The sequence below is a fragment of the Diadema setosum genome, chromosome 10 (genome assembly GCF_964275005.1).
Source record: "Diadema setosum chromosome 10, eeDiaSeto1, whole genome shotgun sequence".
NCBI classification, from domain to species: domain Eukaryota; kingdom Metazoa; phylum Echinodermata; class Echinoidea; order Diadematoida; family Diadematidae; genus Diadema; species Diadema setosum.
This window is the reverse complement of record NC_092694.1, coordinates 14,599,877-14,626,208: the sequence shown is the minus strand read 5'-3', so window position 1 is coordinate 14,626,208 and position 26,332 is coordinate 14,599,877. Positions and strand designations below refer to the sequence as shown.

Sequence of the window (26,332 nt, the reverse complement as noted above, 5' to 3'; positions counted from 1 at the left end):
CACCTCCTTCTCATTGTATTCATCCTTTTTAATAGACAAAGGTTTTCCTCCTAAAATGCGTACAAGTTTGACGGAAAATTGGCATCGCGATGGATACGTACCTTGTCGGGCTGGAGACTGAGCGAGAAGATGGCTTCCACGAGGCCAGGAGCAATCTGGTAGTCCTGGAGGAGGATGCGTTGGAGCTCGGGGGCGTCGGCCAAGAGGTTGCCCAGGTAGGGGAAGATGATTTCTTGGCCTAGAGAGGGAAAATAGAAAAGGGTGGAGGCGGGAGGGGGGGGGGGGGGCAAGGGGGAGACAGAAAAGAAGCAACATGTGAGCTTATTGTATCTGCACACATACTCGGGCAGGATTCGAACCTACGACCTCCTGATCACCGGACAGGCGTCTTATCCACTAGACCACCGAGCTTTCGCTCGACAGTTAGTGCTGGTTCTAATCCTTAAGCATCTGCAGCCGGTACTGTGCAATTATTCAAATTTTAATGATATGACATTTCATCAAAGCCCAAGGGAGACAAACAATGTGGCTGTTATAGACAGGTGGCCACTATTGACAGGGGTTTGTAATGGCTACTTTTTTCATTTCCCCTGGGTGGCCATTTTAGACAATTTGGACAGTCAGTATTTCTGCAAGTATCTCACATCCTGCAGGCAAGAAAAGGGGGATCATAATTTAGAGACTGACTTTTATTGTAACCTGTTTCTAAGGATGGTGCCACAAACTTCCTTTATGCAGAAATAGATTTCACTATATATACAGAATAAATTCAATGATTTTGCATGGACATCTTCACTTTCACCAAATTCACATATTCTGATATCTTCAACTTGTGCAATATTTCATGAGAGAGAATGAAAAATTAGCAAAGAAAATGCTAACAATTCCATCTGGATACGGAATTACATTTTCTTTAATTATCATTTTTCAGTTGCATAACACATTTCTGGTCAGTTTCCCTTCTTTTTCATTTATTAAAGACAAAAAAAAAAGAGATAGAGACTGAAGAATAGATAAAACAGGATGTATTTGTCTGGGGGTCCATAGATGACAACACCTCAAAAACTGTGTAAATGTACACAGTGTGATAAAGGGAGAGCACAGACTACAATCATGATTATACAGATATAGGACCAAGGACAAATGATTGTACCTTCAAGCATAATAAGCTTGTCAGACAGGATCCTGTTGAGGGCCGTCATCCACTGGAGTTGCTTGATGGTTTCCTGGTACCACGTCTCATTGACAAACAGCGCCTGAAGCCCCTCCAAGCTGTGTGAGCAAACATACATTTGTAGCAGAACAATTTTATGTGTGACACTGTATTCTTTTAACTCAAGGTCAATGGGAATGTGGCAAAATAAGCCCTTTACATATTATGTTACATGGTCTTATCAACTGAAGAAATCACAGATGTGTCCTTCAAACCTGCTTAACAATAAAAGTGATGATACAAAATAACTGTAGGTAGTAGTAGATTTAAAGTACAGTGTACATGTAGTGGTATAATCATAGAGGTAGAGTATGCACAACTTCAGCATTGTCAATGATGGCGGTTATGATACTGATACTGTTAACCCGTTGAGGACGGACTGATTTTGCTACAACACGCATTTCCCATAGACACCTGCCCGAGTATACTCGGGACTCGTCCTCAACGGGTTAATGACAGTGAAGATAATGAGTTCTTATACAAACTCTGTAATAACAACTTCAATCACTATCATCATCATCATCATCATAACAATATTGATATTATTGACAATAACAACAATTGATCATAATAAAATTAATCTGTTTCTCTTTGGTACAAATAAACTATGAAATTGAAAGACAGTTTGCATTATTATACAAAAAGCACTACAGAACAGGGCGGTGTCTCTGGCGTAACAGAGAATGAAAATGGGCATGGTAATGACCTTGACTATTACTACTGCTATTTGACGGACTCATCCAAGATTGAGTACTCAATACCATGCCAAATATTGTACCTCTCACCATCATATCATCAGTGTTTTCGTGTCGGCTAATTCATGCCCAATTTCTTGTGCGATGATATCAATTCATTTATAAGTCTTTTTCCTCTGTATAGGCAGGGTAATTACACTGTACATCAGATATGACTTGTGTTCTATCACTAGCTGCAGTATAACAAATGGGTAGAATAGCTCAATAGCTCTTCTCCTTGGATTTTCTTTGCTCTCTCTCTCTCTTCAACTGATACTGTATAAGCCATTATTTTCATCTGCAGATATTTTTGTGAAAGAGTAGGTCAAGGACATTTTCGCAAGATGTTATTTTCACAATTTTGACACCTCAGCTATCATTCATTGTACAATGTATGTGCACTAACGCCGGTTTTAATAGTCTGAGATATTTTCACTTGTGATCAAATTTGAGGACCAACAGGGATTCCCGAAATTCACAAAAATCAAACTATTGTGAAAAATAACAGCTCATACAGTATTCTGCACTCTCATAAGAAGTTGGGTGTATGCGCTATCGATGCACTCACTTTTGAAGATCAGCTGGGTTCAGGGTCTCCACGAAGGTGAAGATCTGAGGGAGGAGTGTTTGGAGGTCCAGGCCTGGGATGGTGAAATCTGGGATGATGCTCAGGTAGAGTTGATCCACAATCTATGTGTCAAAAAAGAGTAGCACGTACAATAGAAAGAACAACATTAAAGGGGATGATTTCCCTCAATGAATGAATGTAGATTCAACTATTGCAAAAAAAAAAAAAAAAAAAAAATGATGAGTGACCTGTGTGGTGAAAGTTTGAGCAAAATGGAACAATCCATTCAAAGGTCATGACTTTCTATTATTAAAAGTTTCACCAATTCTACATGCTACCTTTTCTTGATGGGAATGTTACAAAAGCTCATGATGTCACACAGTAGAATCATCTAGAAAACATATGAAATTTGCAAAATCTTGATATCTACAGAAAAAAAAAACACATCTGCTATCCTGTAACTCAGATGTGTGAAGCAAGGATACATGTATACATGCACATTGCACATATTTACACAAACACATCCTTACACACATTGCTCTGTGAGATCTGTGGGGTACACCTTTGCTTGCTCGAATTCTTCCACAAACCCAAGAGCTTGAAAGAGTGAAGTCTGTGCTCCACATAGCAGCTTGTGCATAAAGAACACACACAAACACTATCACATATCACACACACACACACATACACACAAATATAAAAAGGCCAGCTGGAGGGGGGGGGGATTTCCCTTACCATGCTCCAAATCATCTGGAAGGCGCTATCCTGCATCAGCTCTGTCAGAGACTGCTGGAAATCCAGGCTACACAGCACTCCATGGATCAGGGTTAGGTTCAGTGACTCGGGGCTGACAAAGAACAGCTTGAGTGCCTCCTCGCTGCACAGTGTTTCATTCCACTGACCGCTGATTGCCATTTCCAGCAGCTAAATGGGAAAAAAATATGCCACTTTCAATTCAATTCAATTTTAATTGCATAATTAAAAAACATTACAGGAATTTCAATGCAGGATTTTTACATATGTAAGTGATGATGCTTTAAAAAAAAAAAAATGTGTTAACTAGCAGCATTTACTTCTTGCAAAACTTTAAAGATAATTCTGAATTGTTTTTTATTTTTATAGGTATTGTAGCTTGAAAAGTATTGTTTAAACATCTTAAAGTTATTTCTTAATTGTATGTTTTGATGTTTACAATGCTACATTTATATCCAGCAGCTGAAATATGTGAAAATCTTGAAAATCTATTTTAACTGTTATACATCTTGATATGTTAATTTGTTTCTTTTCCATTAACGACAATTCCATTTCAAGCAGCAGAAAGTTGAAAAAAAATATTAGCCACTTCCAATGCTTTTTTTTATAAATCACCCAATTTACATATTCTTGCAAATGTATGTTTTCTACTAAAGGTAGGGAATCCCATTTGCATGCCTTAAATGAAGAGTTGTATAAATACAGTGGTATGTTGAAGAGAGTATCATTTTAGAAACTCCCATAAAGTATTGAAAGTGGAAGGTAACATTTAGTACATTTTTATTGACCGTTAGATTTTGAATTGAATTTTTTTCGGGGCTCACCGTAAATTCCAGTACATTACTAGGCTACCTTTGCAGACCCATGCACTGCATGTGTGTCCATCATGTATATTTTGTGAAGAAAGTTCATCAAAACTTACAAACATTTCTATATACATTCTTGCCACACACTCTATATGTTATTACATCAGCTCTTATACTTATAGATTTATGTTTATAGATAAAAAAAAATACAGAAGACTGCAACAAAAAGGCTTAAGTGTGGCTGACACACAGAACTACTGAGTAGTTGAGTTTTGTGCATTATTCAAATTGTAGATAACTGCTGACTTCCAAATTTCTCAGCAGTGGCCTAAACAAGTCCACTGAGGTTCATATTTAATGTTTTGCTGCATTTTGGGAGTTCTGTAAAAGGTATCCCCTACCTTTAAGCATGCCTTGAAATTCAAAAGTTATAATTCTATTTCCATTTCAAATCCTACATGTTTATTTGTCAATTGATGTTACAAGGCAATAACAATTCCAAAATCTGAGGATTTTCAAATATATTCTGTCAGGAAGTAAAGAAATAGTTCATCTTTCAGACAGCCTCCTGAAGAATCAGGTAGACTTTCGTACACCTCTGTCATCAACCTCCACACACATACAAACCAAGCACACATAGACACATCAAGCAAATAAATGACTTACCGCTTGAGGGTTGATTTCTGCATTGATGATGGCAAGGATAATCTCTGGGTTGAGTGGGGCGAGCGGAGTCAGGACCTCCACTAACTGATCAGCATCTGGGACCAGGGAGGCCAGGGTTATTGGTTCAATGGCTAGTGAGGTAAAATAGGATTGTAGAAAATTGCTCAAATTAATCTCTCTTCTCTCAGTTTGTACAGAGTACAAGATGTAGCTGCAAAACATTTACTTGCAAAAAAAAAGGGAGATTCTTGTGAATAACTAGGGAGATGGCCGCCTGTACATGCATCTTGATAAAGAATTACAGTTGAACCTCTCGTATCCGGACAAGTCGGGACCGGGGTTCATCCGGATAAGGGATTTGGCCGGATACGGGAGACTCAATACTTTATACATGTAGGTGTACATATACATACACATGTAGTGATGTATAGCCCATTGTAGTACCACATGTAGTAATGTGTATACTGCAACCTTTCAATTGTTACATTTGGGGATGTTTCGGGATGTTGAAATGTCTGAAGATAAGCAATTTGGAAGGAAATTTGATGCAATGTATGTTAATCATATTGGAAGTAATATGTAATTCATGTGTGTTTTGGTAGGAGTTCTCAAGGAGTTTGGAATCCCCCTTTCTTCCCGCGTAATTATTTTTAAAAAAATCACGGCGAGATTGCGTCCGTATAATAGAGAGATCCGGATAAAGGGAGGCCGGATAATAGAGGTTCAACTGTATACACGTATGTACAAATATGTACCTCTGCATATGATCCTTAATGAGGAGATTATGTATATTAACAAGTTAACATATGAACCTTAAAGGGCAAGTCCCACCTTCATAAACATGTGGATTGAGGGACTGCAGCAACATTAGCAGAACACTTTGGTGAAAGTTTGTGTAAAATTGGACGATCCGTTCAAAAGTTATGAATTTTTGAAGTTTTAGTTCCGGGATCGCTGGATGAGGAAGAATAATGCCAAAATCAGAGGGACTGCTAAATTCTTTTGTTAAGACGGCAAGGAATCTTGTCCGTCCGGCACTCACCTTCCGTCCTGTTCCAAAGGGGTGTGGTGTACTGGAGGACAGTGGTGATGATGTCTAGGTTGGCAACGAAGGCATCCCAGCCTGGCGTGGCATTGACAAACATCCTGTCGATGTTGTCCACCAACGTGGAGAACTCCTTGCCGAAGGAGTCAAGAAATCTTTTGGAGAAACAGGGAATGTCAATTGTGTTATACGGTATACCGTATGTCCCTAACAAGATTACAAGGGGACCCTCCGCAATGATAACTTCAAAAATAGTGAATCAATCCACATACAACTTCAGGTAATGAAACTAATATCTTTTTACCCTCATGTTACAGAAAACCCCATACCATTTGCTTCAGTGGTCAAAGAGAAATGAGGATCTTTGTTTGAGCATGTCTGGTGTCCCTTCCCTCCAACTTCTGTCCATTGCAGTCACACATTGATATGTAGACTTTCCAAGAGCATCCAGGCACTAAACTTAGAAGAAACACACCCATGACATATGCTTGACAATAATGCACATTTCTCTGTGACCACTTAACCAAACTAAATGGGGTTTTCTGCAAAATATGGGTAAGATGTTGTATTTTTACACCCTGAAATCGCATTCAGTTTAATCATATTGAGAGTTATCAATACAGAAATCCAACTGTAATTCTTTTTTTTTTTTTGGGGGGGGGGGGGAGGGAGGGGGACATACTGTATAAAGCATCATGAAGCAACATGTTGACTGCAAAGGGGATATATCTAAATCACACTTGCCCTCTGCATGGCTCATCTGACAGGTCTACTGAGAAGTACAATGTAGTCCCAGTGCATCAATATTATGATCAATTAATAACTGAACTCAAATGGGCAATGCCTCTAGCACAGAGAAATGTTGTTATAAGTACTTTCTGGCATTTTTTTTTTCTTATTTGCTTTGAATACTCCGGGCATCTGTCAGTCACCTCAATCAAGAAGAGTAACACTTTTCACACAGTCTACCTTCAAATCCTTCAAATACGTTCAAATCTGATTTGAAGACCTATCTTTTCCAGCAACTCTGTGAATGATGCGTGACACATTGTGGGAGCCAGATGCTTTTGAATGTTTCTGCAGATAAATGGCGCTATAACAATGCTGTTTCATCATCATCAATATCATCATCATCATCACCATCATCAACAAACAAAAGCTTAAACATCACCAGGAATCTGATTTTGGCAGTCTGACACCTGAAATATCACCCTATGCAGGCAGTGAGGCCATAATCTTTGCTTTTTGAAGAGATCCACAAAATATTTTGCAATTCATGAGAAGACGGAGAGAAACCTTCAAACATTTCAAAGACTCACCCCTGCACACTGGTCAGGTCCAGTGATTCCAGGATCCTCTCGAATTCTGAGACCCAGCCGGTCAGATCATCTGATATGTGGAATGCCCTCAGTTCAGCAATAAGCTTTGGTTTATAAAACAGACGAAAGAGACAGGAACTTATTTTGTAGTGGATACAGTTTATGAATTCATATGTTTTGTATTATCATACTGATACACTATAAAAATAATTTTGTGAAGGACAAAAATTTTGGCTCAAAAATATGTGTAATGTTCACACATAAAGCAAGCTGAATTAAATTTCAAAGAAAAAATTCAATTCATTCTAAAACATATTCTGTATTTCAGAGGAAGAAAGAAACATTATAAACAAAATATCGTAACAACATTTTGGTTGGAGGCTCTAAATTTGCATCTTCAAGGAAAACTTACATGTACATTTTTCAAAAGGAAAATGCGTACCTTTGTCTCTCCCCTGGTAAGAACAACTCATATCAGCTTTGTATTGGAAAATCAACTGGAATATTACAGAGGAACTCAAAGGTATAAATTTGTTGTTGGCCTTCTGTTGCTTTTTTTTTTAATCACAACAAAGTGCAACTCAAATCCTTGCGAGGATTTCTGCCAAAATTTGGTGTCCAGATTTTCCAGGTTGGCGGAAGTCATGTGCTCTTCACTCACCAGAGAGATAAAGTGGTCGATTCCTTCCCCGCGAGACAGCCGAGCGATCAGGTCCTCGAAGTCAACCTCACAGAGCGCCCTCTGGAGTTGAGTCAGGTTCAGGCCAGCAGGCAGCTCCAAGTCCAGTGGCAGCAGTCCTTGACCGCAGAGCGTCTCGTTCCAGCTGTTAGTGGTCACCACCTCAATCAACTGCAAATCAGGAAGGAATTCCATGCAAATGACATTTCTGATTGGTGGCGGTTGTTGTTTTTTTTTCACCAGGCATAAATTATGTTGCATTATGTTTTTGATTGTTTGTTATTATTATTGATGTTGTTCTTGTTGTAACAGTTGTTCTTGATGTTGTTGTTTTTGTCGTGGTCATATCTCATCATCATCACTATCGTCATCATCATACCCTAATATGCGTATATTTCACATAAATGTACATTCTGTATCCATTCCAATAAAAATATCTTCTTTTTTAATGGAATGTTTTGTTCTCTGTTCTTAAACTTTTGTGAACTTCATATACAATAGGTTTAATTCTCTTTCCAGTGTTTTAAAAACAAACAAACAAACAAACAGACTAAAAGGGGATACCAGTTGATCCCCTGCTCTTCAAGAGATGGGCGTGTCCTTACCTTGCTGGGGTCAATGGGCATCATGATCAGCTGGTACACCACGTCCACCGGCAGTGCCAGGGTGTCGCTGAGCACCAGGGCCAGTTCAGTTGCATTGGGCACCAGCATGGCTAGGGAGATCTCGGGTGTGTCTGCAGGGACATGGAGCAAATTGAACATCATTCTCACTCACAAAACCAAGATTCTCACACACGTTTTGTGATGGCATAATATGTCACTAATACATGCACACTATACACAGACCCAATCTAGTTGTGCCTGTACCTTCATAACCTGAGTACATCAGGTACAGTTGTACTGTGGGAAGAAAACCATGACCTCAGCTAAAATACTCTATACTGAATCAGTTCCTCCGTTGTAGGAGTACAGATCAATACACCGATGCATCGTAAATTACCCACATTCTTATTGACATGCATAATGCCTGTAACACTTTATAACACACAGAGTTTACATTCTACATTCATTACATTGTAAATCATGCATGATACCTGAGCAAAAAAAAAAGAAAAGAATATATACAATGTATATGTTTATAACTTGGTGTAATGTCTCATTCCTGGAGTGGTAGCTACAAATGCCCAAAACAACAACAAAGAAACAAACATAAAATGTCTGCAACTAAAGACCTGTACAAGTTTACAATCTGAATACGTTTGCATGGGTGTGCGTGTGTGTGGGAGTACAGAGTACCTGTTTATCCAAGATGTATTCAGTTCACACATTTCGTGTATCATTATTGTGTAAAGGACTCACCCAAGGTGGCGTTTCCGCTGACCAGCTGTTCGACGGTGGCAAAGAGCAGGTACACGTTGGCCTTGTAGACTCCCCAGCCGGGCAGACTGGACAGCTGACCGTCAATCAGAAGCCACGTGTCCATCAGCTGGGTGGTCAGCTCCTTGCTCCAGCTGTGCAGAACAAATTCAGGACAGAGAAGAATCATAAAGTTCTCTACAGTGTATATGTACCACTGTACCTCATCTCATTAGTCGATAATTCTGATTGGTTGAAATCATTAGCTTAAAGTCAACAATCGCACGCAGTCTAAGAGTACCCAAACTGCCGCATACTGTAAACATGCAAATTGTTTGCAGTACATTGATTTTTTGCATATTGCGCGCTACTTTCAGCCAATGCATATTACACAATAGCAACCCACGGAAATATCTTCACAATTTTCTATAAAATTTTAAACGGGTTGAATCGTGGGCTTCAATTCATCAGTGGTGCCTCATTGTTGATCCGAGTGTGTATGTACATATAATGTGCCATATACAATTTGTAGTAGTATTCATCTGAGCACATGCGTGTGTGTGTGCAGTACTCATAGTTTCCGGGCAGGTATATTTGAATGGATTGGGCAGCATGACTCTTCTGTATTAAAATGGATGAAAATATATGAGTATAATGCAAGTGCACAGTGCGAATTCAAGAACCTGCGAATATGTTTTGAGCCGCTCTGCACAAAAAAATGAATCACATGAAAATACTGATGTTTACATTAGTCTGTCCTAAATGGCCCCACAGCACTAAACTGCCCCTCCTTGATATGCACATGTTACATACATGGACAAGTGTAATGTACATCTACTGTAAATACTTGACTTCCATAGTGCAAGAGGTGCCCATGTCCAGTGCGATTGTAATGCAAAGATCTATGGCAGCACTGACATTTGAAATAGCATGATCATGAGCATGCAAGTATGATTTTATCTACAAGTTCTATTTGATGTAGATGTAGACATTGCTTTTATTCAGAGCACTGTAAATACTACTGACCCTAAGGATCTTAACTCCATGCTATGATCTTCGGAGCGAGCTCCATAGGTCATACCATGGAGCTGAGGTCAACTGCAACACTGAAATGTAAACGCAGTCTAGAGTACATGTACACTTGTACGTATAGTGCTGTTGTCTAAAACATAGGCCTAATACTCATATTTTCAATATATCACAAGTAACGGGATCATTTTGCATACGGCTGACCAGCATAAGAGAATACTCACTCAGTATCATTTCCAGTGGTCAATCCGAACTGGTCAATCAGGTACTTGGTCAGTAGCTCCTCGCCATGGGCGATGACGTGGCTAAGGTTGAGCTGGACGGCAAAGGCCTCCATCAGCTCCCAAGAGCCAGCCAGGTTGGCCGCCAGGAGGTTCTGCTCTGCGGTCTGGGCCTCCCAGTCAAACTCTGAGAACAGGGGCTTGGTCGACGCGTTCTGCACTTGTTCAAGCTGTAATAAAAATTTTGTTTGTATTGCGTGTAAGTGTCTACAAAATCATTACTCTGTACCCACTGAGAACAGACTCATATGATTTTGCTATAACACATGTTTCCCATGGACACCTGCCCCAATTTATTCTGTACTAGTCTTCAACAGGTTAGTACAGCTCTCATCACAACATCATTTGATACATATCAGGCAGAAACACACATTTGAAAATATAACACTTATCAAAGATGACAGTTACATGTAGGCCTACATACCAGTAAAAAAAAAAAAAAAATAATAATAATTATACTGATACATGTAAGTCACACATTATACCAGCAAGAAAAGCACTCAGAGAGTGCAGACCTCCACCAAGCAGCTCATTTCCACCCATATCCTGACATGCTGAAAATTGCCATATTTCAAAAGATACATGTCAAGAAGTCTTTTGAGTATCTCAAAGTCTGCCTCAATCTTCCAGCCCAGTGCACGTAAAATACACCTCAAATTTCAGCTTATTAAACTCTCTAGTGAGTTGGCCCTATTTGCCAACGATTATCCATCAGAAAACTTTGAAAAATTCCTGGGTTCACGCAGTGTTCTACATCACTAACTTAATTTAATCATCTGTTCCATGTGTCAATATCAATTTTCTCAGTAAATCTTCATTTAATTCCATTTCCAACTTTTTGAGACAGTGAGACAGACAGACAGACAGACAGCCAAACAGATAAACCAACTCCGGCAAAGTATAGTTTAATTGGTGGAGGTACGTAATAACAGAAATGTTACAGTAATGATCATGTGAAGAGGTACTGACACAACATTGGTGTGTGAGTGTCACACTAAAACCTCACCCAGAAGGTGATGGATTCGGCATCGACGAAAACGGACAACTCTTGAGCGATCGTGTCCCAGTCTGTGCGGCAGAATGTCTGCTCGAAGAGAGAGGCGTCGACGCCTTTGTCGGTGAAGCCGAAGAGGGCATCCCGCAGGGTGGCATTGCAGAATGCTGCCTGCCAGTCTGTGACTTGCATGAGACGTTGGGACTGGAAGGAAAACAATCGAGTGGATTCTCATTTTGTTATGTTCGGTGGTTGATGTTCTTGGTGATGGTGGGGGGCACAGGGTGGTGGGGCAGTGGATGTTGCTTTGATTGTGGTTGTTGTTGCTTTTGTTAGTGTGGAAGTAAAGGTACATAGATGTCATTTTGGTTGTGTTTTTGTTGTTGCTGGTAGTGGTGAATGTTGTTGTGACTGTTGTGCTTGTTGGTAGTGGTGGTGGTGTATATCATTATGATTGTGGTTATGTTGTTGCTGTTGCTGATGAAGGCTCGGTCATTATGGTTGTGGTTCTTGTTTTTGCTAGTGGTGGATGCCTTTGTTGTGGTTGTGGTCATTGTTGCTTGTCACATGTTACAACATCATGATCACATGCAATAAAAGATATACATCAATATGTTCTTAATGGTTTGGGCATCTCCCATGAATATGTCTACTATTGTTTACCTAGTCATTGTAGAAGCCATACCTTACTCAATTACTCAACACTGCTTGGTCAGTTGCTCCTTTGCCTTTTTCACTGACACTCTGGCCATAACAATACCACTCTCCTGACAATCATCCACAATTGAAATTCTTTCCCTAACCCTACGGAGATATGAAGTGTGTGTGGTCTCCGCTAGAAAAGCAACCAGCTATCATGATAGTCACGGCAAGATCATAAAAATAAATCTTCATTCAAGCTCGCTCTCATCAAAAACTCTCAGATGATCAGTCTATCATGTTCCTAATCTGTGATCATTACAACAGCTAGGCAACCCTTCTGTGCATCTGACAAAAACACTGCTTCTTTAAAATGTGGGAATGAGCAAATTCTTGCTTCTTCATTTTTGGAGTTGTGAGTAAAGTTTCGAAAGACTGGTGAGAGTACTGTGTGCACAGCTTTGACAGGGCAGTACAGAAGTACATTGTATATGCCTGCTTGTCCCCAGGAAAGTAAACAACACTGTAATTTGCCCCAGGAAACTAAAACTCACTGTTTGGCATACAATGTGAATGTGTACTTGGCCATGAATATTTTTGAGGCTCTCACAGAAATTCCAATTATGGCAATGTACAGTTGTAAATGAAAGAAATTTTTTATTATTATTATTATTATTATTTATTTATTCATTTATTTTCATTTTTATTTTATTTTTATTTTTATTTTTATTTCTGTTCTTTTTTTCTTTTTTCTTTTTTTTTTTTTTTTTTTTTTTTTTTGGGGGGGGGGGGGGGGGGGGTCAAGCCCTCCCCGGGGGCGTCGGCTTACCAGCACTGGGTCCATAGAGGCCTCTGAGATGGCAGTTATGAGGGCCGTGTGGTCAAGGCCGAGTATGGCAGTAAATAGCTCCTCTGTCTTGGTTCCATAGAGGGCAGGGATGACTTCTCCTTGACTCAATCCTGCATAAGAAAAAGCAAACAAACAAACACAAAAATATATAAGCAAACAAAAGTGCAAATCTGTGACTCAGGTTCTAATGTGCACCAGAGCATAGTACCCTAATGTCTGGAGCACTACTGCACATATCAGTGATCACACCATCAATTTTTATATACAGTGGTACACTTTCCAGATGACTGTATATTTAGCTGATAACCATACTGAAAGAAGTCTCATGACTATTGCAAACAAAAAAAAGCATGATGCAATATTTCCTGTATTTCATAAATGAGGTTATTGCCCTATTGTATTTCATGTTTTGAATTGTTGTTGATAGTTGGGTTCACGACATATCACAGCTGGGTGCTAGTAGCACTGCAGCAGTTATAAGAGAAAGACAAGAAAGCACAAGTGGTGAGGAGACCAAAGTTTTTGAAATATGAACTATGTTTTCATCAAAACTGTGTTAATGAGATTACACTACATTTTTCATCCAGATCCAGATATACTATGTAATACATATGTACTAGACGAGATCATTACCTCCTGGTTGTTTTCACAATATATAGGAAATATCTACGGTATGATGTCATATTCCATTGCCCCTCCAGTATTCTGGAACATGGCGCTAAACCGTAGATATTAGCCTGTATTTCATGAACAGGGAGGAGGTAACTAATAGCATTGTGTCAAAAATTCATCCGGCCTTATGGAATATGGTGCCAGACCATACAATAGATATCACACCCTTTAGAATATTTTGTGAACAAAGATGAAGTACCTAATAGTAATTTGAAAGAGACAGAAAAAAAAGCCACACACTACTACCCTGTATAAGCTGTTATTTTCGCGAGGGTTTAATTTTCGCGAATTTCGCGAATCACAGTTGGACTGCGAATTTAACAACACGCTAAGGTAGTAGTGCGATTATGTAGGCCTCCGTGTCAATTTGCGAAAACAACATTTCGCGAAAATTTCTATGACCTCCTCATTCGCGAAAATATCTGTACGCGAAAATAACAGCGTCTACAGCAAATGACTCACCAGTCAAGACTGCATAGACCCTGTTGATAGCTGTCATTATGTGCAGGCCTGCATTCTGGCCAGCAGCCGCGGGATAAACATAATCCAGTCCTTGTTGCACCGTCGTGTTCAACAGGCCCTCCACAAGCAAACTGAATCTAAAACATCACAGACGGATACAGCACAATGATGATATGGTGTTCATTTCCATCAAATCGAATCTTTTTGAGATGACTAAAAGAAGCAAAAGTAAAAGCTCGCAAAAAATATCGCTTCTCATATCACAAATGCCCATCTACGGTATCACTAAAATAGTGAAAAATCATCAAGCTCCTAAGATAAGAGACTCTACGATGCATTACAAAACAGCAGTCATAACATATATATTTCAAACTAAGTAGCATTTAATCAAAATAAGTTTTAACCTGGTCTTAAACTCGTTAACTGTAGCTGTTTGCCTTACAAACCGAGGGAGACTCTCCCACAACTTGGGAGCATCATACGTACATTGTACATGCCCTCTCACCAAGGGTAACAACAACACAGAAATGGCATGAGTATGATTTCAATTCAACTTTTACTTGATTACTTTATAACCACAAAAATACAACATGAACATTGCACTGCAAGCACTTTCAACCGGATGCCAGCCTTGAAGCCTTTGAGTACTTACTCTCTAGGAGACATGCTTGACAGCAACGATGTGATATTTTCAAAAGACCTGATAATGAAGAAATTGATAAAAAGTTGAGAACATTAATACACTGCTGGCAAGCTACACTTATGTTGTATTCAGCTGTAACACACAGTTCTATACAAATCTCCAGCCACGAGTCAATGCGACGAGTACTACAAGGTTTAACAGGTTCAATACTTTTCACTATCGTTATCACTGCAGCAATACTATCATGATTAGCATTAATATTTAGTAGTAGCAGTAGTTTTATTGTTTATATTATTTTGCCATAATTGCCATAATTGCCATTACTGTCATTGATTATACACTAATTCCACTTTATTATCATTATCATTATCATTACTGGAATCACCATCACCACTAGCACTGATATTATCATGATTGCTGAACACACGGTCTATCATCATAATCATCATCATTGCCAATGAAATCATCACTACTACACTGAGCACCTAAATGATTACAGTTCATTTACAATTCTGCACAAATATATCAGAAGTACAATAAAAAAACAAACAAATTATTTCAGACATAAAAAGATCAAGCACATCATCAGCGCATTCAATCGCATATCAAAATTCCAGGCATGCCGAGTGCAGAAGTAACACTAATTGATTCCTTGACCTGTCTGTCATCATACAAAATAAAGATACATGCACAACACAAACATTCCTTTCTCAGATATGTACAGTTGTATGTGCAAGCACAGATTCCTTCCTTTTTCTTGTTTTCTTCCTACAGGTTGTATTTCTTTTTATCCTTAAAAAAAAAAAGAAGCAAGTAAATCAAAATTTTTATCAAAATGCGGATGGAGCTAGCCAACGGGCACGACAACAAAACTCACCAAGGCATGTTCCAGGCATCTGCCATCTGTGCAGGGGCAAGGGCCGGCAGGAAGGCCATGAGTCCAGTCTGATTGAACACGAGCGCCCACTTCTCCAGAGCGGGACCAAGGAGCTCGACCTGCCCAAGCAATTCGGTGTACAGCACGGTGGAGGCGGTCACGTTCCAGTAGAGCGGCTCACTGCAGTTGAACTCCGCATGGAAGGCACAGTTGAGCTGACGAGACAGGAGAGAGAATGACACAGCAAGAGTATTAAAGTCAGTGAGCTCTGAGAGTCAGAGGTATTTATGAACTTCTTGGAAAATAACAGAAAAACAAAACTATGATTTGGAACAACATGAGCAGAAACAACACTATTGTATGGTGACAAGACATGTGCTCCTGAAACAATTATTGCTCCGGTCTTATTTTCTCCAAGAACTTAACCCGTTGAGGACGGGCTGATTTTGCTACAACACGCATTTCCCATAGACATTTGCACAAGTACATGTATACTCGTGACTCATCCTCAACGGGTTAAGGTTAGGATTAGGGTTGTTATAGGATTTTAGAGTTAAGTTTGATGTGAGGATCAGGATTAGGGTAAGAGTTATGTTTGTGGGTAGGTTTCATGTTTGGCTTAGTGTGCAGATATTTCATGGGAGCAACTGTCGCATAACCAAATGTCATGGAACCCTATCGTATGTAAGGCAGACAAGAAAAAGGCTAATAAGAAGAACAAAGATCAGTTAAACAATCAGGGATTAAAAAAAACAACAGCAAAAGGAAAGAATATGATGTCAAAAAAAAAACCAACAACACAGAAATGTGACAAGAGAGTAACAGTAGGAAGTGACAAGGAGGAGGAGAGAAAAGAGGGAGGAAGATGAAAAAGAGGAGGTGGAGTAAAAAAAAACAAAAAAAGAGAGAGAGAGAGAGAGAGAGAGAGAGAGAAAGGGACGGAAAGAGGTGGAAGAAGTGGAAGAGGCAGAGGAACGAGAAAAAGAAGTGCAAGAGGAGGATGACAAAGAGGGGGTGAAAAGTGGGGGAGGGGACAGGGATCGAAAGAGGAAGAGAAAAGGAGTGAAGGGGGAAGAAAAGTAAGGTGGTAGAGGGAAAGTTGAAGGGAAGTGGAAAAGGGGCAAGGGGGGAAGAGGAGGAGGAGGAAGGATAGAAGAGGTAAAGAGTGCGGATAACAGAGAAGAAGGAGGAAAACATAAGAGAAGGGGTAATAAAATGATAATTATACTAAGGTCTTTTTTATCCAGGGTAGCCTCTTCAGTGTTGCTGCTGCCCTACCAAAGGGCCCTGCCATTATTATTACCCTAGCATTGCCAAGTACCCATTTACTGTATACACCTGGGATGAGAGGGACATGGTGGGTAAATGCAACTTGTCCAAGGACGTACACACAGGGTGGGAATGTAACTCGGGTCTTCTTAAAGGACAAGTTCACCTTCATTAACATAAGGATTGAGAGAATGTGGCAATATTAGTAGAACACATCATTGAAAGTTTGAGGAAAATCGGACAATCCGTTCAAAAGTTATGAATTTTTGAAGTTTTTGTGCAGTCACCGCTGGATGAGAAGACTACTACAGCTGATGATGTCACATGCGTACAACAGTATAAGGAAAATATAAAGAGAATTTCACAAAATGATACTTTTTGAAAAAAGTGCACATATCCTCAACTTGTCACTGACGTATGTTACGGGTAATATCATTCCCCCTGCCTTCTGAAAGGGGGAAGTCAAGCATTCTCTTATTATGCGAGAAAAGTGAAAATATGTTGAATTTTCTCTATATTTTCTTTATATGGTTGTACTCATGTGACATCATCAGCTGTAGTAGTCTTCTCATCCAGCAGTGACTGAGCAGAAACTTCACAAATTCATAACTTTTCAACAGATTGTCCGATTTGCCTCCAAACTCTCACTGATGTGTTCTACTAATATTGCTGCATTCACTCAATCCACATGTCTATGAAGGTGAACTTGTCCTTTAAGCGCTATGCCACAGCGCCCTCACAGGAGGAGGAAAGACAGGCTGAGGAGGGATAAACAGTGGGGGGGGGGGGGGAGGATGACGTAAAAGCAGAGGGATCTACGATGTAAGAAGAGGAACAGGGGCAGGAGTAGAAGGATGAAAGGATGGATGAGAATGAGGACAGGCGGAGGAGGAAAAGGAGGATGATCACGAGGAGGAGTAGGAGGATGAGGAGAGAAGATCACGACTGGGTAGACTTGAAGCCTGGAGGTACTGTATGCTTACCAAATACTGCAGTTCCTCCACTTGCATCAAGTCCATGAACTCCACGCCAAGGAGCCCGTAGTCCACTCCGCACAGGGTGCTGTCCAGGGCTTGGGAGTCCTCTTCTGGCAGCTCCAGAAGGGACTGGCGGAGGGTGGCGTTACAGAGCAACATGACGGAATCATTGATGTCTGCAAGGGCTAATACCTGTTGGTGGTGATGAGAATCACAAAAATTAGTTAGAAAATATTGATAGCATACAAACTCTCATCTATGTAGCCATTGTAGCATCACTTGGTGACAAGACTATCAACGCAACATGTCAACATTTCTGCGCACTACAGTGATGTGTGTGCTCATGAAATATCAGTGTGCCACGTGCCACGCTATTCTACCATTTCACGGACAGTGCTCTCAAGTAACAATTAATGAGACAAGATTGTAAATCAGGTCCAGCGATGATGCAAAGCGAATTCCTGAAGTACGCAGTTTTCACTTGAAACCGACACATTCCACACAGGTTCTCAACAGCATCGCTTTGACGATTTCAAACATTAACGTCCAAGCATACAATCATGTATCTAATACAGAAGAATACTCTTGTGTATACATCTGAGTGTGCACATGCGGGTGTAGATAAAACATAATGTTAATGCTTAGCGGCGCTATTCCACACAGGAACAAGCACATTTTGTAAGATTTGAATGCCTCAAATATCTTGATACACAGATTCGTTTGTCATTTTCTGCTCTTTTTTTTTTATTTTCTGCTCTATTTCTTTCACCTGATTGACGCATGTTAGTGCTTGAGGAACTTACTTACCTCATGCTTGGACTATTGTCTGTACTTTACATTTGCATACACCTGAGTCTATCATTTTGAATCTCATGAAACTTATCTAATATTTGTATATTTCAGTTGCCTCCCCCTCCCATACCCATACACCTCTCCTACAACAGTGCTGAATATGACATCATTCTAGATATTTGTGCAATTTTTTTTCTGACCTTTGCTGGGTCTTCGTACGCCTCCGCGATGGCTGCCTGAATAGCGCCACCTCGCTGTGTGAGGAACACTACGCCTTCCAGGAACTTTTCAATCTCGCCACCGTACATAGGAACCTCCCCGTAGGCCAGCGCTGTTTATAAAAACAGATAAAATGCCACATAGTGACACTGTGTTTATACGACATACAACGTGTGTATAGGAAAGCTACCTGCCATACAAGGTGTTGAGAAATGATTATATGGCTGCTATGCACAGTAAAATACTGCAACACAAGAATATTCAGTGTAAAGACACGGGACACACATGTATTAGACAAGTGGCTAGCGTACACAAGGTCTGACAAACGTAACTTCTCTGTGGAGGAGTTTGTACATATATATCATTGTAGTGACCACTACAAACAGATGGCCTTTAAAAACAGGTTCAACTGTGGTAGCAGTCTATACATGAGCCTAGACTTTCAGAAATTCATCTGCAAGATGAGTAATTCCATATGAATAGCAATATCAGAAACTCTGGCAACTCATCCCAAGACCCTGGCAAGCTTTCTAGTTGAAGGAACAATACTTGCTCTAAAGATATACATAAATGTTGAATAATAAAAAAAAAAGGAAGAGTTTATGTACAGAGAGAGGGTTTTAGCTTACACTCAGCAATGTGTTCAATGTTTATATAAAATACATATAATATATAAAATATTTACATAAATAAATAAAAGCAGCTCTACCACTAATCAATCTTTAGACCCAACTCATGAGGATAGATGATAACATTGCAAGAACATGATATCAATGCACTTACAGTTGACTGCATGCAAGATGATAGTGGCATCTTGAACCATTACATCCTGGGCAAGCTGGAAGGCATAGAGCTTCTGAACCTCAGGAATCTCCTCCAAGCTCTCAAAGATAGATTCAAATTGTCCCATCAGGCTGTTAATTGTCACAAACGAGGAAAGAACACCAAAACTCATTCAACCATTCCGTTTATCCTAGTATAAACCATGAATGGGACAGTTAGGGACATTTAGCTTTGTGCACATTCCTCTTTCAAATGTATCGTACTGAAGGTTAAAGTGAATTATGCAATGCTCATACAAACTAAGCACCACAAGAAATTCTTTCAGAGTCATGTACACAAACACTGAAATTGAATCATAGATGTAACACAAAATGACAAGACAATGAAACGAACAGTGGACCTACAAAGCTCAACTTTTGGAGTTAAATGACTACATGTAGTAAATGGTTACTGATTATTGTATGTATGCAATAAAACACGACATATTTTTTTTCTTGATATTTCTATGCAAATACAAGCCACTGTTTTAAGCTACCAACACCTAAAGAGCAGTACATATTTGATGATTAGAGATCCTTTGAACATTGTGATACATCAACTTTCTTCTTTTCTCCATAAAGAGGAACAACTATCAGGACTGCTAACATTAACACATCATAATCAGGGAGTTCCCAAAAGGCAATCTAATAGATACTTGCATATCATAGGCTACTCAAAAGGTGAAAAGCGATTCAAAATCAGGGAGGACTGTTTTGTATTCTCTTGTTGACACTTGAAGAGATGATTAGAATTTCCCCTGCCGAAACAGGTAGACTTGTCAGTCCTGCATTATGGCTCAAAAGGGAGCTTTAGATTTGCGGCGCGGATGTTTGAGACTACGATTGCGGTGGACGTTCTCCTCTCTCCCTGCGTTGTGCTGAAAAGTAGCTTTAGATTATGCGAAGACGCAATCTATAAAAAAATAAAATGGCGCCCCCATATGATGGGTGCATGAAGTAGCTCTCTACGTCGTGAATTGAGCGGACGTAAAAATAGCCCAGAAGGCATAGAGAAAAACTCAGGCGACGCAAGCTATAAATAGAACGACTTGACGTATGTTTTTGCGCATGCTCAGAAGACCTTTTTTTACCTCTGAACATCCCTGTGGCGAAAACCTAAAGCTCCCAAATACTGATCTAAGCTAAAAAAATTTTTTTTAAATCTGTGCAAAGTGGCACGCACAAGTTGCTCTGGAGCTGGGGGGCGGCTGCCTGCTGGAGTCGCATCAGCATGGCGAGCCACTCGTCCGGCGTGCCCGTGATGTTGAGGTCGAGGTCGGCGAAGTGGGCCCCCAGGTCTATGGGTTGGCTGAGAGCAGCCCAGATGGCATCCTGGAGTTCTTGTTGCTTGTGCAGGATGTTGCGGAAGGTGGCGTTCTCAAAGTAGTGGCTCAGCGCCGGTGATGACACGTTGGCCGTTGTGAGGACAAAGTATGTCTCAATCTGAAGGGAGAGAAACCAAAGTACAGATAACATTTACATAACTTCCATGGCTGAGCACTCTGGCCATTTATTATTATTATTAAAACAAGACTGAAGCACTCATAGACTCTGTACAGGATCAACCAGGCTCCCATAATCAATGGGTTGAATGAATTCCACTCAATATATGCTCGTCAGTGATCATTTCCAACAGAAGATAGTTAACCTGGTAGAAGCAACAGGATGGAGCAGTATAAAGCTACTCCAATACCATAACAACAAATAGAATAAAACAATAGTTCATATCACAGGATTAATACATTCAATCCACTTTAGTTATTTTTCATGTTCCATTACTTGTGCCCATGAGCATTTGGGAGTATTAGTTGTAAAATGTTTGTTACACTGTAGTTGCTGCAAAAGTACAGCAATCTACGGTGAAAACAACATAGGTTTATAAAGTCTTCACACATTCAAGATGCTTTGTTATAATAAAATATGCACGTGCCCTCCTAAGAGGGAGAAATACATGTACACACTTCTCCTGTACAATTAAGTTGCTGAACTGCCGAATGTAGTAAGTGTTAATGAGGGATGACAGATGTTGGTGTAGAGTGGACTCCCTTTATAACAAAGTCCTCGGGACCGGCAGTTTTCTTTCGTTATATATCAACATTTCGTTACCGAACAGATAAACAATAAAAACACATAGGACGGATAATGTTTCAGCCTAAATTTTTACTTCGTTGTAACCAGAATTTTGTTATAACTGTGTTCTTTATCTGAAACAGGAGTGCACTGTATTTTCTTAAGTTTGCTTCTCCATCCTCCCCCCCCCCCCAACTCCCAAATCACAGCGCACATAGACACAAAATTGCAGCTTACAGCATGGGCGACGTCTGGGAAGAGAGACGCCCCTATATAGAGGACGCCGTCTAGCCAGGTTGCATTGACGGATAGCTTGCACAGCTGCTCCTGGGCGTAGGTCACGTCCAGACCAGCCGGATACTCGATGAAGTCTGAACAGAAGACTAGCGCCAGTTCCCCTGGAGGCAAGTCCATCAGCTCCTGTACGACAGAGAGAAATAGTTCACAGGAATGGTGTACATGCACATGCAAGTGCTGTTTGTGAGGTAGAACCTGTTAATAACACCCACCTGTATTAGTGGCCACCTGTTTTAACCTGTAGAAGACTGAATTATAGTCCGTAGTAGACTCAAGCAGGTGTCTATGGAAAATACATGAAATGGCAAGATCAGCTTGTCCTCAACGAGTTAAGCAGCACCTTCGAACTCTCCTGCAGAGAAATTTTAAGTTAACTTGCACGCATATGTGACCCGCTACAACAAAATGGTCCTAAAGTCACGCACGGTCGAAGCCGTGAAAATCGAGTTTGAAGTTAGAGCATCAAAATTGGTCCAAACTTACGATTTTCTGAATTTGACATATTATTAGAGTCTGACATGTCTTCTATCATCTGTCGAAATTTTGAAGGAAAATGATGAAAGGAAAGACCAAAAAATAGCGTTTCTCTAGGCCATGTTTTTTTGGCGTTTCAACGAAGCAGAAACTGGTTTGAACATTTGGATTGAGCGCCACACATAGGCTCCGCCCCTAACAACGACCAGAGTGATCTCATTGGTCAGTTTGCTGCTTGCCGCTAACCGAAGCGTGAAGCTCGCACACTGCCCAGTCGACTGGTGCGTGCGGGCGGGCGGTGCGAGCCGCTTCTGCTGACATCCTGGTCACTGATTGATCGGTGAGGAGACCGCCGACAATGTGTTTGAATGAGCATTTCGGGGGTTGCTAGGGCTTAACTTCTATTGTCCGGAGGTGAATACTGACTTGCGTGTCTCTTGATTGTGATTGCGTCGCAAGCAGAACTTTTAGGGCGCTTTTCTCGAAACAGTGATTTCCCAGACGTCTTGACATGCGCTCTTTTAAACATCGATATTTCCGCAGCCGATTATTTTTATAAGACATGTTATATATCAATTTAAAGCAGAAAGATTAGGGAATTGTGTCATGCAATTTTCAAATAATCGACCTCGCCCGACTTTAGGATCATTTTGTTGTAGCGGGTCACATATAGAGGCCAGTAAGGGCAATATTTCCCTGCATAAAGTTGCCACATACTGAAAACACAGTCCTATCAGTTGGCGTACAGTAATGAGACAATATCTACTGCCAGAGTCATGCATCTCTTCTTGGACAAAGCATTTCCCCCACCCCCCCCCTTTTTTTTTTTTGAACAGGAGCAAAAGAATCTAAAAAATACTTTGCTATATTTTGCACTCATTTGTTCCAGAGTTACAATTTTTGCTGTAAGCACATCCTCTCACATTTTTATTCCTGCTTGCAATGTGTATTGGAGTTATAGTATGCAATTATCAAATAATCTGCCAATTCATGTGTATGGTGTGCACTTGTCTGTAAAGACCACCTAAAACAGAGACCACTATAAAACTGAGAGCATGTGTGTGTATATATGCATTATATATTCATCTTGCAGTGTCTGGATGATACTGGGATCACTCCAAATATCTTATCATACGTTTATAGGTAATGCAAAATTTTCACACAAAAACACAGGAAATCTACAATCACAGAAAAATCAGAGTATAAGTCAGTCATAAGGAATATGAATGGGGTAAAATTGTCTATCAATAAAATAATCTGATCAGTTGAATAGACAATTTAGGTCAAGGAGATGTATCATTCCTTGATCAACTACTATACCATGACTTTCATGTACATTGTATGTTTTACCATTCTCTTTGGACACTATTGTATACATGGTTTATAACTTATGATGTATATTCCACCTATATATCCCCCTGTCTTTGACATCACATTATAAGTCTATTGAAGGCGATCGAAAAATTGCGCTGACATGAAAGTTACATGGAGACTACATGTATAATACCAGGTCGACCTTACCTCAATCTTTGCTGGGTTGATGAATGTGGAAAGAACAGCCTCAGTGACATTGGGACCCAACTGAAGAAGGAGCTCAATGGCTTCACTGTATGGATTCAACAAGAGTGGCTCCAGGAAAGTGCCATCTGTGGTTGAGAGGGAGTAAAACAGTGACAGTCTCAAGCCCATTAATGGAGGTCTCAAAACTGTGAAATAAAAGTGTACCATTCCAAGCCCCAATTGTAAAATTGTATCAAAAATAATGCAAGAAAGTAGGGGGAGGGATCATATATCAAATACCAGACTGATATAACTACACTTTTTTACACTGAGTTGTGCTTGGTGAGGGTAAATTCCCTTCAAAATGTCTCTCATCTGGAGGCCTGAAACATTTTCCCTAGAATCTACATGGGCTGTTGTTGTTTCACCGTGAATTCAAAACACTGTGCAATTTATGAATGATGAAACCAGTGTACTATATCTTGTACATGGATGTGTCAGTGTGAATTCCTTATTGGATGTTTGTTGGCGTATGCAATGTGTCAAGTGCATTCATGGTATCCAATCACAATTTGCTTTAAATTTTTGAGATACAGAATCTAGACCAGCTCAGTGGATTACGGTCTATATCACCTGTATGTGTCCAGACAGAATCGATTTAGTGAATGAAACCAACAACCATTGCCACTATGAGGCAAAAATGAAATCAACAACAGGGATACTGTGGCAGGTTGGCTTTATTACTATACCATGTATATTCTGCCACAAGGAGATCTGAGCATCAAGCAGAACGGACTGAATGGCCAGCTGACGTCGGACTTCATCCCACCAGGTACTCTGCATGAACATCCCCTCCATCACTGCCAAGGCATCCCCGAGTCTGCCGGAGGAGAAACATTGCCAACATTGCCATTATCTTTCCAAGCTTTATTGTCAGCTTCAAGTAAACTATCCAAACTTAACCTGGTTGCAAAATTAGCGAGCCCACTAAGGTGTAGTCTTTTGCCAAGGCCCTCTTGCTGAGTTGGACAGCATGGGGCCTCACGCTGTCATGCTCGCCTGGCCTCGCTTCACTCACCCATAATAGCCATCACAGAGCGAGAGGGCCTTGTCAAAAGACTAAGTCAGGTGAAACAATGTGCCTTGAGTCTAACAGAAAGGCTATGTAATAACAAGGAATCAGGGAGGTTTAGGTAATCTCTGTTCATGGACAGTTAGTTTCCAGATACTTGTACATTTGTATCTGTGCTAATTGGTGAAGAAAGGAAGGGCTTATCTGTGTGTACTATTTCATAGTGTTTGAAGACACCCTCTTACATCATGGTGACTTGGTTTTTTTTTTTTTTTCTTCTCTCTTTCTTTTTTTTTTGTGTGTGGTCTTTACACAATATCTATGACAATGGTTACATGTTGGATAAATGCAGCCCAGTTTTCTCACATAAAAACAAACTGAAAAGAAACTAAAGCTACTCACAAATCCATAAATCCATCTGCTCCGGTTTGGTTGGAGAAGAGTCCTATAAGGTCAAAGATCGGGGACAGCTGGTCGAGCTGGGTGGTGTTGAACCCTAAGAGGAAGTCGCGGAGGAAAGGGGGCAGGTCGTCGAAGAGCTCCCCCAGCTGCCCGGTCTGGTTCAGGAGGGGGCCCAGGATACCATTCAAGTCAAATACAAAGCCATGCTGAAGCTCGGCCAACTGACATAGGGCAAGGAAGAGTAATACAGGAGAGTGTGAGAATGGGTGCGAGCAGGCACACATCGCCCTGAATTCAAGGGTCTAGAAAGCTTTGTCTGAGCATGGTGGGGTATACAGTGGAAGAGGAGAGTTTGTTTGTTTGTTTGTCTGTCTGTCTGTCTGTATGTTTTGTTTGTTTGTCTGTTTATTTGTTTGTTTGTTTGTTTGTCTGTCTGTCTGTCTGTTTGCTTGTTTGCTTGTTTGTTTGTTTGTTTTGTTTTGGGTTTTTTGGGGAGAGGGGTTCTCACAGACAACAATGCCATGCAGCTTAAAATTAGCAATGCCACAGGAAATCAAATCATTTGAAACACACACGAGTAATAAAAATAACAAGAAATATCAATGAATATGAGTAACTCCTTCAGCAAAAACTGAGGGATTTAGCTCAATCCACAACATTTTTGCAGACTTTTTATCTAAAAAAGAAAATTACTGCTACCATGGCAACACATCATTCAACATTGACACACACACAGACAAATCTTACAGATAAATAATATCATAGTTATCTTCCTTTGAAATTCATTTAATGTCATTCTGAACATTGACACAGAGGACAGCCCTGTAAGAGGTACGTGTACAACCGATTAT

General features: G+C 40.2%; 1 protein-coding gene across 1 annotated transcript in view; it reads right to left on the bottom strand.

The window, feature by feature from the left end:
• Positions 1–26,332, bottom strand: part of LOC140233781 (uncharacterized) — a 157,213-nt gene that overhangs the window by 96,825 nt on the left and 34,056 nt on the right. Inside the window, exons 11-32 of the mRNA XM_072313875.1 lie at positions 25,482–25,702; positions 24,757–24,887; positions 24,029–24,153; positions 21,974–22,156; positions 20,850–21,109; positions 19,629–19,759; positions 18,827–18,957; positions 17,841–18,026; positions 15,589–15,803; positions 14,629–14,635; positions 11,458–11,649; positions 10,395–10,621; positions 9,145–9,296; positions 8,389–8,519; positions 7,766–7,954; positions 7,105–7,208; positions 5,783–5,940; positions 4,741–4,871; positions 3,251–3,439; positions 2,516–2,637; positions 1,154–1,272; positions 102–238 (exon numbers count right to left, since the gene is read on the bottom strand). Of these exons, the coding sequence (XP_072169976.1) occupies positions 102–238; positions 1,154–1,272; positions 2,516–2,637; positions 3,251–3,439; positions 4,741–4,871; positions 5,783–5,940; positions 7,105–7,208; positions 7,766–7,954; positions 8,389–8,519; positions 9,145–9,296; positions 10,395–10,621; positions 11,458–11,649; positions 14,629–14,635; positions 15,589–15,803; positions 17,841–18,026; positions 18,827–18,957; positions 19,629–19,759; positions 20,850–21,109; positions 21,974–22,156; positions 24,029–24,153; positions 24,757–24,887; positions 25,482–25,702 (3,441 nt within the window). The remainder of the gene's footprint in view (positions 1–101; positions 239–1,153; positions 1,273–2,515; positions 2,638–3,250; positions 3,440–4,740; positions 4,872–5,782; positions 5,941–7,104; positions 7,209–7,765; positions 7,955–8,388; positions 8,520–9,144; positions 9,297–10,394; positions 10,622–11,457; positions 11,650–14,628; positions 14,636–15,588; positions 15,804–17,840; positions 18,027–18,826; positions 18,958–19,628; positions 19,760–20,849; positions 21,110–21,973; positions 22,157–24,028; positions 24,154–24,756; positions 24,888–25,481; positions 25,703–26,332) is intronic.